This window comes from Apteryx rowi, unplaced genomic scaffold, assembly GCF_003343035.1.
Source record: "Apteryx rowi isolate R43461 unplaced genomic scaffold, aptRow1 scaffold_138, whole genome shotgun sequence".
NCBI lineage: Eukaryota > Metazoa > Chordata > Aves > Apterygiformes > Apterygidae > Apteryx > Apteryx rowi.
In genome coordinates, this window is record NW_020447619.1 from 1,214,643 (window position 1) to 1,234,900 (window position 20,258).

At 37.4% G+C, this 20,258-nt stretch overlaps 1 protein-coding gene across 2 annotated transcripts in view; it reads right to left on the reverse strand.

Annotated features, from left to right (window-relative positions):
* The window catches only part of NEK10 (NIMA related kinase 10), a 95,352-nt gene that overhangs the window by 23,978 nt on the left and 51,116 nt on the right, over positions 1-20,258 (reverse strand). For both annotated transcript variants that reach the window (XM_026057293.1, XM_026057291.1), the window contains exons 23-25: positions 15,328-15,457; positions 14,660-14,730; positions 6,728-6,941 (exon numbers count right to left, since the gene is read on the reverse strand). In XM_026057293.1, the coding sequence (XP_025913078.1) occupies positions 6,728-6,941; positions 14,660-14,730; positions 15,328-15,457 (415 nt within the window). The remainder of the gene's footprint in view (positions 1-6,727; positions 6,942-14,659; positions 14,731-15,327; positions 15,458-20,258) is intronic.

Below are 20,258 nucleotides of genomic sequence, written 5' to 3' on the forward strand. Positions count from 1 at the left end.
AGGGAAGAATGCGAAGTTCTATGAGTAGGGAGAAACAACTGCAGAAATGTGAAGACTAGGAAATGAACGGTTAGACAGCATCTGTACAGGAAAAGATATGGGGGTTTTGGTGGATCAGAAACAGAACATGACTTAATGAGACCATGCTGTTATGAAAATGCAAACATCATACTCGGATGTGTAAAGAAGAGAATCATCTTTAAGAGCAGTGAAATCCTTCTACTCAGTACCAATAAGGTTCTTAGCTGGAGTAACTGAGTCCAATTTTGGACACTACACTTCAAACAAGATATAAACCAACTGGAAAGAGACCAAAGGAGAGAAATGAGAATAATCAGAGGTCTAAAAGCACAACTTACAAAGTAAGACTGACAGAATTGGATTATTCAGTCCAAAGGAAAAAAGAAATGTCAGAAGGGATACATAACAAATAAGAGGAAAGAAATAACTGTTATGTATTTCCACTGTGGAGAGGACAAAAAGTAACAATAAGTTAGCACTTTTTAGTCATTTGCAGCTAGTCACTGCAACAAGTGAAATTTAAGTTAGTCTTTAAAACCACTTAACAGTAAGGGCTCAACTATCATTTTTCTGGGATCCTGCAGACATAAATACGTGCTTTTATTGTGTAGCAGCCTTGTACATGCTCAGTAAATCCAATATTTTGGGGACATGCTGGACCCTTGGAGCAACTGTACAACACCTGTTGTACACAAAGAGTAGGTCTGATACCTTGAAGTGTTGTGTACACCACATATGTGTACATTCATACGTTCATCTGATATCTTCTAGAAACATCTCATCCATAACATGGTTGCTGTGTCAGGCATACAAAGTTAGACCAACATTTTATGAAAGCGCCAGACTAACTGCAGCTACAGTATACCACACAGTGCATATTGCTATGGATATGCCCAGGATTTTAGGTTCTCTTCTGACAGTGGTTCAGGCCTCCTCAGAGTTTTCCCAGATAATATTTTTGAATGGAAAAAAGAGGTCATTCAGACATGTGATAGCTGAAAGTAAAGACAGTTCTGCGTTTCTGCTGATTTCAAACTGTTCCCTAACTTGGGTAGTCTGCCTGGGGAAAACAGAGACTTTCTATCACTTGACATTTTTAAGAATGTGGTCAAATATCTCTCAGGAGTGATAGGTAGCTATAAAGCTTGGAGATGGACTAGTTAACTTCTGACGTCTCTTCCTGCCTTATTTTCTGTGATTCTGTTAAAGTATTCTGACACACTAACAAATTGAAGCTGAGTTAAACAAATAAATGGGTTTGTCCTCAAAAGCTGTTCATACATTTTCATAGGTAGTAACTTAGCTGTGATGACTAATTTTCTACATTCAGCAATTCTTAAGAAATTACACCCACAAAATATTTATTGCATAATGATTTTATTTTATTCTCTAAATATTCTACAATGTAACTGAAAAAAATACTGTAAATCTAAAAATGTAATTTTATTTTTATCACATCAGCAGTAACTTCTAGCATTTAAACTTTAATTCCAGTACCTTCTACTTAAATGTCAAAATGGAAAAGTATCAGAACAAAATCAAAGGACTGAAAGGTGGAAAAAGAGAACAACTGGTGGGATGCTAAGCTTTCATGACATTCCTGAGTTCTCATACTCATTTGAAAAGAAACGGGAATTGTATGAAGCCATGAACAGACAGGCAGTATCACAAAAAGAAATTATAAAAAGAATATGAATTGCATAGTCTAACCTAAAATAAAGATTGGATTATATTGTTGTAATATTAATAACGTTGCATTCTAAGTGATTTAGAAGCGAATATATACTTTGCTTCAACCAATACAAAAATAGTTGCTGCATTCATATACAGTTGTTTTAAGAAAACATATTTTTTAAATTGATTGGCTGAATTGAACAAATAGAATATATATCTAAACACAAAGAAAAAGGAAATTAAAATGGACATTACATTAATCCAATTTTTGTGTATGTTTCTGAGTTAACAGGAAAAATAAATAGATCAATCCAAACTGAATTGCTAATTAAGCATTATCTTTGTAATGCAAGTGGTGATTGTTAGTAGGGTCAAACTGCCAACAGCACAGAACTGTATTTGGGCACAGAAGAAAATGACTTGGTGAAAACACAGTTAAATCATTTTGTACTCTTTTGCCCTTCAGATAGGTGTGAATCTGTTTTTTTTTTTCTATAAATTAGAAGAAACTGATGGCTGCTTTTAATGGCAAGAGTCGCCAGTAGCCTGCAGGGTGGTTACAAAAGTGGAAATTCTTAGACCATCTGCTTTAATCCTTCCCCCTTTGACCACACATCCTGTGATGAATAAAAAGAAAAGAGTGGGAGGAGAAGCATGATCTGTTTTTACAGGTATTCCTACAAAATTCATCACCATTATTTGCATTAAGATCTTTGCAATGGTGGCGACATACAAACAAGTCCCAACATATCTCAGGATTTGAAATACACTGTTCACGTTTCTAAACCAATCCAGAAAAGACATAATACAATCTACTCTTAGTTATCCACAGGTGCATTATCAAGGTAGATTATTCATACCACGGACAGAAGAGAGAGAACTACATGAACCATTTCAAGTCTGGCCAGGCTCTCCACTTCAGACACAGTCCTGTATGAAGATCGCTATACTGCTTCTATCACCATTTTCAGTCAATAAATAGACAAGCTGCTTCTGCAAGGGATGCAGCCAAGCTTCTTACTGTAGGCTCTAATGAAGCTGGCTGCAAACAGAACAATCGGGTATGTCTCCTAGCAGTAGGGTCCACCTGAAAAGCAGCACCTTGATACCTGCAGATCTAGCCCACGTCTGGGAGGGTCAGTGTTGATCTGCAGCTAAAAATCCTATCTAGAAGCAAGATGACTCCTCTTGGGGTATGTTATGCTCTCCAGCACCCTGGATTAGTGGAAGGCTTATCCGTTCAGGTGTAAAATCAGGAAAATGCAGAGAGCAACCTTATGCATGCCAAAGCTAATAAGCATTCTTGTGCCTTTGAACATTAGCACAAAGCACTCAGCTCAACTAACGGTGACCTATATGGACCAGCTTAAGCCAAGCACTGCCTACAAGTTCTGACACACTGTTAACCCTGACAAACGCCGGATGTGGAGCCACTCAACTAGATTGCACTATGCTCTATAACAGTTTTACCTGCTGTTCCATTACCTAAGCATCTTATTACTCAGCATAATAGGGAACTGTATTTGAATATATGGCTTTAAATATAAAATGTGAACTCAGATGATATTATTAATACAAAAAATGAAAATAAGCTTAACTTTCTAAAGAATAGAACAGAATACTACAAAATCCTGCCATACAGAAAAAATGTGGTAGAACATGTGTGCCAGATGCACAAATCAAACTTTAGAAGTGGAGATACAGAGGCTACTCTCAGAGATTACTTTAAAAGTGGGCAAACATGACAGACTACTTATATGATCAGAATAGCAGGAAATACAAAGGGCTCAGATTTTGTTATATATTCTTATATTTGGATTTTGACTATAAAGTTTACCTTTTTCTGTCCCACATTCAAAGCATGTGGCTGATCTCTGTATTCATCATACTATATTGCTTTAGAGGGCAACTGAACATTTTAAAGGAAAGCATACTTTGCAGTACAAACTGAAGGTTTGTTTTTGATATATTGATATTTTAAGTTAAAAAATCTGGCATCCAGAAAAAGGTTATCCTATTTATACACCAAGGAGTATGTGAACACACTTGCTTCTCAAGGGCTTCTAAGCCTAAGGTGAAAAGACTTCAGGACACGTGCAATAAGTGAAACAATGATGAATGATGATCATGTAATCAAATACAAATTTCCATAGTAATAAAAGTGACTTATTTTGAGCTTTTTGTACACAGCCAAAATAATATCTACATTTTTCAAATCTAGATATCACAAACAAAGCAATGGAATCCATACTTAGTTAAACACTCATATCTTTAAAGGAAAATATTAAAAAGATATTTTCATCATTAGTTAATACAACTACTGTTTCAAGACTCGGATTTGGCTTGGAACCCAGAAGACTCAACTTTGCCACTGGTCTGGTTGGTAACCTTGCACAAACTGCCTTTTCCCTCTACACCTTTTTCCACTCACAGCATGAAAATATAATATTGATCACCTTGAATGTAAGGTACTTTGTATGAGATAATTACTACAATTATTATTTTGTGCTCTATGGACCCTGTGCTATGTCAACAAACTTTACCTTTCAGGACTGAACACACTAACTCTATTAAAAACCATCCTTACATCTGTTTCTGTTCTCACATAAACAACAATTCCTATGGAAAACAATGAAAGATAAGAATTTAGATGAGGAAGTGATAATGATTATTTTTATTAAGATTATTTTCAAGAATAGATACTATGCTATACTTGCCAGGTGAGGTAACAACACTTTCCTGACACCTACTACTGACCTGTCCGTCAGACTGCCCAGTTCATCATTTTCCACACTGGTCTTGACCTGTTTATAAAGCAGATTCCACTCTGGCTCCAAAAGATCTATGCCACATAGTTCCATAAACCAGGACAGAGAGCGTGCTCTTTATTTGAGCAACATTCACAACATGACACAACTGGGATGAAAAAGAAGGCCATAGTACATCTCAGCAGAGAGAAAATGAAGATAGCTAGCTTCAACAGAACTTTGAGCTACATGGCAGAAATGCTCAGTTTTCTGACACCATGGAAGAATGACAAATCACCTGGCTGTGGAATCACTGGGGCCTTGACTAAGATGAATGAGGTTGTCCACACTTCACAGAGTTTTCATTTCAAGAACAGCTGCTTGAAATTCTTAATATTTTCAGTCAGAATATTGTCTTTTTTCAAAAGTTAAACTTTTCAGGAATAGTTATTCTTTTTATTAGAAATTCTCCAACTTCATAAAATTTTCCTGCAATGCTGAGAAGAAGGGAACAACATGGCTCCTTCTATTTGTAAGCCCTGTAGCACTCTTCTGAAATCTGGGAAATCCTAGCCTGATTTCTTAGTCTATCTGATTTACAGCAAGAATATGCAATCAGGTCTCCCACTTCTCCATACAGAGTCATGTTCCTTCAACTTCGGTGGTGTTCTGGATCTTTCTCAAATCCTCCTGTTGAACCTATTCCATTCTACATACATAATAAAATATCTGCTGGAGTGAAACTAGAATTACAGTATTTCTTCCTTCAGAAGACTAGCCATTATCCTACAAGATACAGAGGCATTTTCTTTCTCTTTTTGAAGACTGGTGTATTTTTTTAAGTATTTATGCAAAACAGAAGTACTCTAACTTCAAGGTACAGCTAACGGTTCTGTCTGGATAGAGCACTCTTCTCCTGAAGAATAGTAACTGCACTGAAATCCTAAACCAAGTAGAGTAACAAAATAAATACAGTTCAGCTTTCCATCCATAGTAGGTGTTTTTCCAAAGTTGATCACAGTTATGCATGAGAATGACTATATCAAGATATGAAAAATAATGTTATCCAATCAGCTTTCAAGTGTAGGGTAAGAAAACTCTAAAAATATGTAAAATAACTTTTGATACTGGTTTATTTAAGCCATAATTCTATCCTATACCTTACCTCTATCTCAGTACCTCTCATATTTCAAACCACAGTGGTTTACTGAAGTTTTTTTGGAAGTTGTTGGCATCCTTTTTATGAAAAACAAAACAAAATGAAACAGTAATTTGTCATCACTGAATACAGATAATGTTCTTGGACTGCTAGTTTGAAAAACTATGGAAGAAAAGTGATTAACTTCTATAAGCCTTTATATTGAGTCAGGCATGTGAAGACAAAGAAATGTACTAAAAAAAATCTGCAAGTTTGGAATCAGGTTTCTTTTGATTTTCTATGGTGTCAGAAAAACATTGACAATCTTTTTCTTAGAGGTTCTTCAATACTTCACTACTGAGCCCTGATTTAAAAAAAAAAAAAAAAATCAGCCTTTCTAAGAGAGATGCAATCCTTGAACAGACAAGAGTAGCTGTATAAATTTTAACTTTCCTTCGTAATTGCCTTAACAATAATTTTCACAGTGAACTTTGACTATGAAGAAACATTGCCCTTCTGTTTTCTGAAGTAAAATCTCCAAGATTATATAAAAGTTTGCTTTATTATGTAAAATGCTGATGTCCTTCATGAAGAGTGTTTGGCTGCTTCACAACCTGAAGTAAATGAAAAAATTGCAGTATTTCTGCAGAACTGTATCAGACAGTAAGAAAGCCTTAGCAAATACATTATCAGCATCACTGCTCTTTATCTACCAACCTGTAATTAAAAGTTATATTTGTGTAGGTTCCATTTTCTCAGTGCCATTGTTTATGAATCATGCACATGATTATCCATTTGTTCCACTCTAGCCAAGTGTACATCCTCCTATTCACTAACCATTCACAAATGTGCATTAATAATTAGATGTTATCAGAGTCTATCAGAATTGCCAATATCGCCACAATAATGCCATTTTCCAACATGGGATGATACAAGTTTTTAAGATACTGTTATTTTTTCTGCAGAAGCATGTCCACAGAGAATGAATGAATAGCTAGTTAAAAATAAAGAGCCTGCATGGATTTGAAATTGTTCTAAGAGGATTTACCTTTTCATTTTGATTTATTTTCTGCTTTGTTGGACTTTATTTTCCCAGATATGGCACACTGTGATAAGAAAAAAAATGAAGTCTAATACATGTACTTACTTGTGATAAAATGGAAAGCTGATGGTGGTAAGTTACTGCATTTCGATTAGCCTCCACGAAGTACCTCTGGGTGCGTGTCCTCTCCCGACCCAGTTTCTTCTCCAACATGAGATGGGAAGTGGATAAAATATCCAAATATTTCATCATCACCTCAGACACCAGTGAGCTGACCTCCACTATGTCTGGACGTGTCTCTGCATCAGGAGTTAAGCACCTAGAGAAAGAACCATTCTCTAATGAAATGCAATTACTTTTTTTCTAGAAATCCATTTACTACCACTGCATTCATTCAATGGTATTTATTAAGTCATGCCGGCTAGCACTTGGGACAAAACAGAAATTTATCAGTGCATTAAGTTCTTACAATGACTCAATAATTACAGATGGATACACTTTCAGAAATGCACAAATACTTTTATGCAAAAAGACTGACAGAGCAACATCTGCCGGCTCATAAAAATGCTATTGCCAAAGTCTTCATAGCAAGAAATTTATCAAGCAGCGTTTTTCCGTTCAAGATGACAGTGAACAGAGGGAGTTAAAAGAAACAGCAGTTGTCACAGCAGTTACTGCAGCAGGTACACAAAGGGGCCCACAACTCTACTCCAGCCTGAGTGGGATTGCTCAACACTGCACAGCCTTGGTGCTGACCCACCACAGAGCACAGTCTGCAGCACCAAGTGGAACATTAGAGCACCGACCCAGACAGAACTGCTGCTGTGTAGGTCCAGGGCTGCAGGGTATGCCTGGTGCTAGGCAAGACAGTGGCCTCACCTGTAGGAGCTGTGCTCTTCTCAAGGTGCTGAACCACTGTGCAAAGCAATTACAAAGGAGGTGAATGTACTGTCAGGGAAGATGTACAGGAGACTGGCAGGAAAAAGACTTTGCAGTGACAAGAGCCCAAACTCACAATGCAAAGAAGAAGGGACATTAGAAATTACCATCAAAGGAATAGCAGATAGAGGATCCCAAAATAGAGGAGGCTGGATACTTGTGACTTCGGACAACAGAAGAAAGGCTTTTTCTCTGCCTGCAGATCTACAATTACAGAACAGGTATAGTGACCTGGGAACAAGTGAGGAGCAGGAAGACCTAACAGAGGACACCTATCCACCAAAACCAAATAAACCAAATATCCACACCACAAAGAAACAGCAGCTCATAGTCATTGGAGATTCCCTCTTGTAGGGGACAGAGGCACCATCTGCTGGTCCAACTTGATAATCAGGAAACCTGTTGCTTGTCAGGTGCTTGAATCCAGGATATTGGGAGAGACTGCCATGGGTCATCTGGCCCTTGGACTGCTACCTGTTGCTGCTCATCCATATGGGCACCAATGCTACTACTAGGGCTAACACAGAATGTATCAAAAGTGACTACAGAGCACTGGGTTCAAGGGTAAAGGGCAGGGGGGCAAGGTGGTGTTCTCCTCAATCTTTCCAATAAGGGGGAAAGGCTCCAGTCTGGGTGGATGTAATCTGCAGTTCAACACTTGGCTGTGCAGCTGGTGTTTCGTGTAAGACTGATTTTCACTACAACAGCACCCTCTTTGAGGAAAATGGACTACTGAGCAGGGACAGGATCTATCTGATGAAGTGGGGCAAGAAAATCTTTGTCAAGAGGCTTACTAACCTTGTAAGGAGGGCATTAAACTAGGTACACCAAGCATAACACAAAGAGAAGTGGAGGTATACCGGGCAGTAAGGTGTTTGTGGGACAATATGATGGGGGAGGGTCTTAGACTCCCCTTGCAAAAGTGTTACAAAGTACAACTTGGGTTCCATTTCAAGTGCTTGTACATAAATGCACACAGTATGGGAAACAGCAGGAGGAATTAAAAGTCCATGCACGGTTGCAGAGCTATGATCTCACTGGGATTACAGACATGTGGTGGGACTTCAATGCTGCAACAGATGGATACAGGCTTTGTAGGAAAGCCAGGCTGGGAAGGTGTGGAATCAGGAGAAAATTCGGGAGGAAAGGACGGGGGGTACAAAGGGGGTGGCAGACAAAGCACACCACCCTTTTGCAACATGAGTAACAAGCTAGCTGGTGAAGGCCAGACAGCTTGTTCCAGCTGCACGGCAGAGGAGGGAGCAATATGAAGATATTACAGTCCGCCCCTGACCACAAAGGGTTGCATTACCAGAAAATAATTGCTGCTCACGGACTAAGTGTTGACTTATAGTACCCCAGCCTCATTATCCCTGATTACCATATTAAAAAACATGCCCTTTGCTGCATAACAATATGTAAATAAAGGGGGCATACCCCCAACAACCATGCAAATGGCAATCTAGCCAATGAAGTATGACTGCCGTGCTTCCACATCCCACCTTCAGCAACTATAAAAGAGAGGACAACCCAAGGGGAAGGGAAGAAAACAGAACCCCCAACCTGTTCACTGGAGATTGCTGATGAGCGAGCCTCCTTCTTTCCTCCCCCAAACAGGGACGCCTCTTTGGTAAGACTTGCGCCTCCGACAAACGTTGGACATTATCCAGGGAAATATACTATTATTGAAAGCGCTTAATTGTTAGCTTGAGTTCAAAGAAAGAAATTTGTGGCAGCAAGTGCATTTATCAACGGCAATTCCGAACCTGTTGTATCTGTTGCTTTAATAAATTCTTATTCTTTTCTACTTTGCAAAAGTGACTCGGGGAAAGTCCTTGAACAAGGGGCTCTGGCAGGCAAACATAAATTACCAAGATAAGGAAGGGCCTTTCTTTCCTCCCTTCACGCGACAGAAGGTGAGGAACATGGGTTTCAATCTATGCAAAGAAGTGATTGCAGTACACAGAACTTTGCTTGAAACAGGTGATGAGTCAGTCAAGAGCTTATGGGTAAGGATCAGAGAACAGACCAAGATGGATGACATACTTGTTGTCTGCTATAGATCATCTGAAGAAGTGGATGAAGCCCTTGTTAGAAGGCTGGAGGAAGCTTCATGATTGCAAGCACTTGTACCTATATAGGGGGCCTATAACCACCCTGAGCACAGGCAATCCAGATTTCTGAAATGCATTGATGACAATTTCTTGGTGCAGGTGACTGAGAAGCCAACTTAGCAGAGGCACTCTGCTGAACCTGTTGCTCACAAACAAGGAAGAACTGGACAGGGATGTGAAAGTCAAGGGGAGCCTTGGCTGCAGTAACCATCAGATTTAGACCATCAGAGTTTAAAATCCTGAGACGTGAGATAGACAAATAGAATCATAAGCTGAGACCCCAGGAGAGCACATTTCAGCTTTTTTAGGGATCTTCTGTGTAGAATCTCATAGAAGACTGTCCTGGAGGGCAAAGGGAAATCCCAGGAGAGTCAGATGATTTTCAAGGACAACTGCCTCAAAGCACAAGAGCAGCCCATTACTGCATGCAGGAAGTCGAACAGGCACAGCAGAAGGCCCACATGGATGAACAGGGAACCCCTGAGCTCATATGTAAAAATGAAGCACACAGAAGGTGGAAGCAGGGGTGGGCTACCCAGGAGAAATATACAACCCCCAAGGGGTGAAGTTAGGAAAGCTCATCTAGAGTTGGATCTAGCAATGGATGTGAAGGGCAGTAACAAGGCCTTCTGTAAGTACTTCAGCAACAAAAGAAAGGATAAGGAAAACATGCACCCTACATGCAAGCAAGAAAACATGCAAGCTAGTGACAAGATACATGGAAAAGGCTGAGGTACTTGATGCCTTTTTTGCCTCCATTTCCACTGGTAATGTTTGGCCTCAAGTGTCCCAGATCCCTGAGCCTCCTTGCAGAATCTGCTGTCATGAAGCATTACCCACAATAGAGGATACAGTTAGGGAGCACTTAAACCAACAGGATATACATGGGTCCATGGGACCAGCTGAGATGCACCTGAGAGTGCTGAGGGATTTGACCAGTGCCATTGTCCATTATTTCCAAAAGGTTGAGGGATGAGGGAGGTTCCTGAAGACTGGAAAAAGTCAAATATCACATGCATATTGAAGAAGGGCAAGAAGGAAGATCCAGGAAACTACAGGCCAGTCAGTCTCACCTCAGTCCCTGGGAAAACAATAGAGCAAACTTTTCTGGAAGCCATTTCCAAGCCCATGACGGATAAGAAGCTGACTGGGAACAGCCAGCATGGATTAAAAAAAGCAAATCATAGCTGACTAACCTGACTGGCTCTGTGGACAAGGGGAAAGCAGCGTATGCTGTGGTTACCTTCATTTTCATAAGGCCTTTGAAACAATCTCCTACACTATCTTCATGGCCAAACTTGGGAGATATGGACTGGATAAGTGGACTATGAGGTGGGTGAAAAAATGGCTCGAATTCCTAGCTCAAAGGGCTGGGATCAGCAGTACAAAGGCATCCAGAAATGGCATCCTTCAGGGATTGGTACTGGGCAAGTGTTGTTTCATCAAACAACACTTTTAACAACTCATCTTTAATAAAGACCTGGATGATCAGACAGAGTGCACTCTCGGCAAGTTTGTGGATGACACAAAACTGGGGGGAGCAGCTGACACACTGGAGGGCAGGGTTGCTATCAAAGGGACCTGGAAGGTTACAGAAATGGGCTAACAGGAACTCATGAAGTTCAACAAAGGCAAAGTCCTGCCAATGGGATGGAATAGCCCCATGCAACATTACTGCCTGGGCACCAGCTGGATAGAAAGGAGCACTGCAGAAAAGAACCTGGAGTCTTGATGGAAAACAAGCTGAACATCAATCAGTAGCGTGCCTTTGCAGCAAAGAAGGCTGACCACATACTGGGCCGTATTAGTAATAGTGTAGCCAGCAAGGTGAGGGAAGTGATTATTCTGCTCTCTGTTCAACATTTGTGAGATCACATCTAGAGTAGTGTGCCCAGTTTTGGGCTCCCCACTGTTAGAAAGACATTGACACAATTGAGCAAGTCCAGTGGAGAACCACCAAGATGACCAGGGTATTGGAGCATATGACATACAAGTAAAGGCTGAGAGARCTGGGTTTGTTCAGCTATAAGATGAGAAGGTGATGGGGAGATCTTATTGCTGTCTACAACCACCTAATGGAAGGAGGGTGTAGAGAAGACGGAGCCAGACTCTTCTCAGAGGTGCACAGTGATAGGGCAAGAAGCAATAGACACAAGCTGGAACATGGGAAAGTCCAAGTAGATATAAGGATTATTATTTTAGTTATTTATTTTAATCACAAAAGTGGTCAAGTATTGGAAGAGGGCCCAGAGACACTGTAGAATCTCCATCCTTGGATATATTCAGAACTCAACTAGAAGGCCCTGAGTAGTCTGATCTAATTGGATCTGCTTTGAGCAGGGTTTGGACTAGATGACCTCCAGAGGTCCCTTCCAACCTAAATTATTCTATAATTCTATGGTTCCTGTTTCAGGCACTGTAGGTAGCTGTTTAGTAACAATAACAATATATTATTAGGTCTATATTTAAAACCCTAGAATATTTCGGATGTAGGTTAGGGCATGAAAGCTGAGGCAGGCAGTTATTCATGTACTATAAATTGTTTTAAATCTATTAACTCCAGTGGGCCTGACAATTTACTATGATTTCCCTGCAGAGTACTATTAATTAGCTATCATACACATACACTTGACCCAACATCCTTTTTTAAAGGAGGTGTCACAGAATGACTTTATTATTTCTAAAACAGTACTTTTAAAATAAACATTATCTCCATGTAAAGCAGCAGTTCTGAAAATATGTTTTACAGCATTTTAACTTCTTGATTTTAATCTCTTTTTATAGCCAGTTTCTCAAATCCACTATGATTCATCTCATTATCATAATTGTGTTAATCTGTTTTATTTAAAGTTTTATATTTCCTTTAAATAAATGCATTTTTTTGCCCTAAGAAATGTTCACTTGATTTTTCTTTTTAATCCTTGACTTTAATCCACTGAAATTAGTCAAAATTTCCAAGAATCATATGAGCTGTAAAAGATTTCTGATAGGTCCTTAATCCATTTCCCAAGTGTCTAAAAAGAAATGATTTATGACTAAACACTGAATAGACTGATGTTCAATTCTGAATGACTTTGGTGATTATGATTTCAAAACCTTCTTTAGTAGCTTAATCCACTGAAACTAATCTAATATACTGAATGCAAATTTCCAGTTGCAACATGAAGCTTTTTATGTTTTTCTAATCTTTATTAACAAGAGAAAACAGATGTTTTTTCTATTTATGGCATTCCTCTTTGAATAGGTATTGTGCTTCAGTCATCACTCAGACATGAACTTCTTCATTTCTTTCCTTTAATGTTCTTCATTTCGTCTAAATGTCTCCTGAAGCATGAGCCAAAAAATAAATTATTTCAGTTAAGGATTAACCAATAGTAAGAGAAGCAACATATTATTTTATGCTTCCCACTGCTACTAAAATAAGCAGGGTAAAGCTTATGTGATAGGAAAACTTAATTTTAACTTTTTATGCAGATATCTATTTAATCAACTATTTAAACCATGTAGACCATCAGTAAAATGATGAAAAGAGCAACCAGTCTGATAATGATAGAGGGACTTTTAGTGAACCTGTTTAATACAGCAACAATATCTATAATTATAAAGGATAATCAATAGCTGGCCTTCTACCAATCAAATACTTCATTTTACTAAGTTTATCATCATTATCAAGAATAAAAAGAAGGAAAAGACAGGCCAGGAGAAGAAAGGCCAGATCCTCAGCCTAAGTTTGTCCAACTTTACTGATAAAGATCAGTTTCAAATTTGTAAGAGAATGCGATACATATCAGTTCTGATATGATGTGACATGAAGATATTTTCTGGATACATTTGGGATGACTGTATTACTCTTAAATGATGAGCAGTGAATGACTAAAGCCAGTTATTCTACCAAGTGCCAATGAAACAGAATGTGTCACATATGTTATCAGAATTCTACTTCGGAAATGTTATTTGTACTGTTTTTCATCTCTTTTTACAAACAGAACCACACTTACCTAGTTACTAGGTAGTTAATGGTACACAGATGAGAAAGGTACTTATTTTAAAATACTTCAAAATCAACTACAAATACCTGTAAATATTTAAAACAATTCACTTCTGTACCTTTTAAACTTAAACGTTAATTCTATTTGCTTCTATTCTCTCCAGTGACTTTTTTCATTTTCAGGGTCTTTAGATAACAGAAACCTTTTTATACAGTAAAAGATAGTATAGAAATGTTATAGTCTTTGCACAGTAAAGTGTTTTTTTAGAGATGGAATTCCACATTTGAGTGAGAAAGAAAAAGGATTTTTGTTCTAAGTGGAGTCTTTCTAAAATGGACAATCAAAAGAACTAAGTCTCTTTAGAAGTGCACCAACTCACACACTATAATTTGCCTTACTTGTTACATTATCACCAGGAAGAAATATGTAATCATAGCAAAGAGAAATATATGATGATTGAGCAGAACAAATACAGTCTCATCTTTTCCCCCATCATGGTACTATCTCTGCTTTGTTAACATGTTTAGAAGTAGCGAGAAATGTGCTTCTAACAATCAAATAAACACAAAATGATGAATGTGATCATACAGTGATCTATAAATAACATGTTGCAACAGAGTTACTTCCTTGACCACAAACTGCACTTGAAAAAGTCTCAAAATGCTGTAATTTTATGAAAAGAAATGATTTTGTGTAGCAGATTAACTGCAGCAGTGGTAATGTTAAACACTTCAGTACTCTGTATAAAGTCATACTTGTTGGCTAAACATGCTTACTATACTGGCATGTAGTTAGTCTCGTCTATACTAACTTTATGTTATCAGCAGGATGAGCAGATATCACTGTTTTCCTTGAAATCAGAAGACATTTCATATTCACAGATAAATACTGATGGTTGCTAAAGTCAGTAAATTGTCACATTGTCATTACTAGAAACATACATAACAAAACACCTTTCTGGCAAGATGTCAAAATAAGACTAGATGAGTAATTACCTTTTAATGGTAACTGACACTTTTTCAGAGTACACTCCTTCTGGCACAGGCTCATACACAGCCCCTACTATCTGCAAAATTAATAATCTAGAGTTAATTGAAGAAAATATATTCCATTATGAATTTTCAAGTATCATGTGATAAGTACTTTTCCTTTGAACAACCTGATAGGCATTAAATCAAAATCATCAGCTTTACCTTGCGAAGCAACTTAGAAAACATCATTTAATGCAGAATGTCTCTTTTTATCGGGTATCCACATTAATGTGGAACAAGGGCATGCAACATCTGAACAAGGGAAACATTTACAAAAAGCAATGATTTCTTTCCATTGGTGATCATGTTCTAAGGTGTGAGTAATAAACAACCCTATAGCAAATCCAATACTATAGCAAGTCAAGAAATTTTTTATATTTAAAATTCCTATCACCAAATGTGATGATAAAAATGTGCTAGTATGAAAAGTAATCATATATTATTATTTATAAGACATTTTTTGTGATTATGATGACAAGATAACAATTCATACAATGATAAATATTTCTGCTCATTCGCACATCTGAACCAGACAGCAGTCTGTGCTTCTGTAATCTTACATATGAATTCTTGTGGATCTAGTGAACACATGCAGAAATAATTGGGTAGGTTGATCTAGCAAATCCAAATACCTTAGTTGCCAAGGAGAGCATGTTGGTGCTGTAAAATGGTGGGTTCAGAGTTGCCATCTGATAAAGGATGCATCCTGCAGCCCAGACATCAGCCTTCTCTCCATACGGCTCACTCTTTACAACTTCAGGGCTAAATAAAAAGCAATGCAATCCACAAGTGTTTAATTAATAGTTTTTACCTAGAAGTAGGCTGAATTAAAAAAAAAACCCTCTAGTTAGTCACTACAACATATTTTCAGAGCATATACAATTACTTTCAAAAGGTAGCATTTATTTCCTTTACTTGCTAAATTCTGTAGGTGGAAGTACAATTAATAGCTTTTCCACTTCTGCTTCTTCCACATTACTCCTCACCACACTGGTGGTTTAACTGTTTACTCACTTATCCTTTCCACTCACTTCATTTTACACATCTTTGGAATTATTGGATACAAATGAGCTAGTGCATTCAGAATTTGCTTACGAAAATGGCATTTCAATAAAATGGACTAAAGAATGGTTAAATATACCACATCCTCTTGTAATTCAAATACCAGAAAGGTTTGAATCACATTCCTATATTTAGAACACTAAAGGAGATGATTTTGCTGTTAATGTGGGGGGGGGGGGACAAAAACCCACTTTGCTCACAATATCATTTCATCCTGTTAAAATTATTGTCATGCACTCCCTGTGCCTACATCCCTGATGATGCTGCATGGACACTCGACAGCCTAATAACAATTAAAAAATATATATTGCAAAGATCCATTTAAAGCAAATGAAAGAAGGCAGTAATTTCAGTTGTGACTCAGTACGAAGCAGACTCCACTTCCTTAATTTTCTAAGCACCCCTCATAAATTTGGATGGCAGTAATTTATATTAGTAGGGATAGTCTGATGCTGGACTTCAAGTCTTAACAGTAAGTAAAGGTCATCTGTAAAATCAGCTTGAAACCATGCTTATTTTCCTTTTGCTTTCAGCTTAGAAATTGGAACCACGGAATCAACTTTATGACACTGTTATCTTTGGTAAAATATCATATTTTGGAGCTGAGAGCTGCTATATAAATTCAATTACGGATGTGGTCTAGATGAAGTATATTGCTACAAGGTATGCTGGTATGTACAAAATAAATGCAGAAAATTAAAATAAATGGGATGAGGTCCCCTAGATAAATATCACCTCAGTAAAATAGTTTATCTTAACAGAACAGAAAATTATACCTGAGATCACAGTGTGGGGAAATGAAAGAGACTGATAGGTCAGACATTTCTGATAAAATTGATCAAGCAAGATACAGATTTCTGAGTGAAGTCTGTTTAGCAATTTCCCTTGAATTTGCTGCTGCTGTCACCATAGAGGGAATACACATGTTGAACATGATGTTAAAACAGAATACCATTTCTGTAATTGGACTGTCATTATTCCTCACTGTGATACCAGTTCATATGGGGACTTTGTGGAAATTTCATTTTTATGTATTAAATGTGTCTATTAGTCTGGCAACTTAATGCATAGATGGTAAGTTCAGTAAGGCAAAAGTCCCTGTCCTGGTAAAGTTCTAAATATTCTGATACTCCATAAAAATCAATCTATGACTCGAGTTTTACAACCTTTCTTTCTAGAGACCATTTTCATGGACAAAGAATTATAAAGTTACAAATTACTATTTTTAGATGACTAAATAATAGGAAACCATAAGGTGAGATTATTCAAGCCAAATCGATGCAACTCTGCTAAAAACAGTAAAGCTGTGTAAGAGTCACTGAAAAAATAAGCTGAAGACAACAGAGGTACAGAGAAACAGATGCAGCCATGACCTGTCCTGCAGAATCTTGTGTTACTGATGATGAATGGAAGGAATGAACTGAACTTGATACTCAGAACAAACAGCAGTCTATTGGGTCAGTGGCTGGGAACTACATATTTGTTACTCCAGTGATTTGGAAAACACAGAAAAAATACAGTGCTGACAGGATTTTTAAGGGTCATATTTTTAACAAAGTTTCATACAAATGCATAGTAGCTTAAAGTTAATGAAGTAATTTGGTCTACTTGTTCATGTTGAAAGACTTCTTGTTACAAATGCAAACCTCATCCATTTTCTTTATCAAAAGGAGTACTTGCAGCAGAGTACTACCTGATTTTTTCTTCCAGAATAAGTGTCCTTAGTCAGAAGTCAGTCTCTGGTATTTAGAGCATTAGGATGAGTCCTGCTTCATGCTTAAGAAGTACTGTATATTAATGAAGTAATATTTATCTTAGGTAACTGCAAGAGTTTTATAGAGAATCTAAAATATTATCCTTATATGATACTATGCTTTCATGGCAAACTAATTGTGCAGTTTACATTTTTAAATAGAATTTCTGAATATTATTTATTTACTCCAAAAAAGTGCAGTAGTGAAATCCCTCACCTTGTTCTAAAGGCATGCCTGACCATCTGCTAGTTAGAAATGTGGGTGGGGTACAGTACTTGTTGACTAGCAAAACGGTTTTGCAATTGAGTTACATCTTCTGGCTCCACACTGTTGAGGGATGCCAAACAGAGAAAGTACCCAGTTTTGTTCCCATACACTGCTGCCCACAGAACAGCAGGGTGGTGGGAGTATATACAGTCTGTCTAATTCAGTTGACAACTGAGCATAAATTGTCACCGTCTGGTTAAGGCCAGAAAGAATGAGTAGAACTAAACCTTGAATTTTATTCCATAAAAATCCTACAAAATCAGTCTTCGCAACAAGTACAGAAAAGTAACTTAAGGGGGTAGTGTTGGTATGACTGCTTTTTGGTTTATTTGTAAAGGCAGGTTTCATCCTTTAGTGCTTAGATTAAAAGATCTAGATTGGGTGAAATAAACCAGTGGTGCTGATTAAATTTCTAGCAAACAGATGTCCACATCATAAAAAGCATTCAGTATAAAAGTAAAATATATAAAGGAAGAAACTCTAAGAGCTGATAAATAATTTCCATTGCTCCAGGGTTGATCATACTGCTGAGAAGCAGCAATGCAGATGTTATATTTTATGACATCTTCAGTCTTGGATATTAAAAGAGGCACCAGCTATATCTGGGGGAGGGGGATTTGTTTTGTAAATAGTCATTTAGTTCTTTCAGTTAATGTATTCAAGATTATCACTGCAGTTTTCTTCTAAGTTTACAAATCACTGCTCATTTCCAAATTACATATTCAAGCTGAAAAAGCTTACATCAGCAGCATTACATTAACTATAGGAGGGCCCTTCACTGAACAAACGTCAATAGCAAAAGCAAGGCTAAATTCTAAGTGAAAGACACAGAAATATATTCCCAGCATTATTCTGCAAATGCTCAGTATCCTTGAACAGACTGTTTTAAGCATTTCTCAGAAAGCAGCTCTTGCTCATCATATCAGCATTGCTTTTTTATTTAATAACAAATAGTCTTCTATGCCAAGAGCCTTAAAGTGGTCTTGAGCTTGAATAAGCCACTGATTAATCCAAAGTTTCTGTCTTTTCTTCTGAACTAATTTTGTAAAATTAAAGGGCTATTTTTAACAGAGAAAGTAACTTTCCCTACTACTCCACTTTTTTTTTTTTTTTTTTTTAATCAGGATAAAAATCAAACCTTGTCAATATATGTGCTACTTGTAAAACATTACTATGTTACTAAATCATCTCTAAATGGCCTTGGAGACATTTGTGCAATTGAGCTTTCATTTATAATTTTGCTCATTGATGCTATTTTGTCATGATATTTAAGAATACTTTAAACTGGGATTTACAAGCAGTCTGTCCAAATTTGGATTCCGCTAAATTAGTACTATCACACTCCTGTATGAAAGATCATTATCCTAACAGGATTAGTTCATGTTCACATTAGTTATCAGCGGATGAATGTTCTATATATGATGGAAGATGTCCTGCATCTTGGTGGGGCAAAAGGGAAGGTCAGGAAACAAAGTTTTAAAAAACAGCATTAATTTTCTAGAGCTTCTAAAGCTTATAGAAATGTTGCCAATGCTATCTGGTTGACTCCACATGGGACACAATCAGTGAATATTTCCCATACAGCAGAGTGCTTCAATAAAGCTCTTTTGAGTTTTATTGGTATAGTATTCACTGGTCAATCCAAGTGCTTACAGGCGTAAGAACAGGCTGGTGTATGCCATCCTACAATATCTTCAAATGGGACATGATTTCATTAGACAGTTATGGATTAAATAACACAGGAGTGATTTTCTAAACTAATTTCCAGAAGAGTTAGCTCTATTGAAAGTAAAGAAGTAAGAAGCAAACACAACTGAACAAGATTTTAACAAATGACAGATAGTTATTGCTTTATATGTTTTTCATTTCTCAGATTAATTATTTACAGCTTGATGGAGATTTCTGCAGTTGGTGGTGGTTCTACAAATAGTCATGCATAGAAACCGTATCTGGTTCAGGAAGCTAGCTTAGCTGAAAATAGTTGGAGACTAGAATATCAAATATGCTTATCCCTTCCTTCCCTCCTTCTCTTTAGACAGCCACTTACTGCCACTTTTAGAGACAGTAGGAGAGATTGCCTTTCGGTCTGTTCCAGGATAATCATTCTTGTGTGTGTGCAAACACATGTGTGTGTGTACACATGCACATGTGTTTAACACGTACATGATTTCATTTTTTCATATGTTTCCATCACATCCAGAGTAAAATCATCAACTTCCACCAAAAAAATTAAGATAGCTGAGACTTTCCATGTATATTACACCATAGTGCGCAGTTATTAAAATGCACAGAACTTCATAAACTTATATTTGGAGTAGGAAACGTATTATTCAATGAGCACACATGGAAAAACAATTTTGAGGAAGGCTGAGAGTTTATGGTAGATTCTTATGGACAAGTGTGTCATATACTGATAATTTCTTTTGTCCCTGAATAAGAAAGGACTCTTTGCTGTTTCTATTAAATTTGGCTATGTAGGC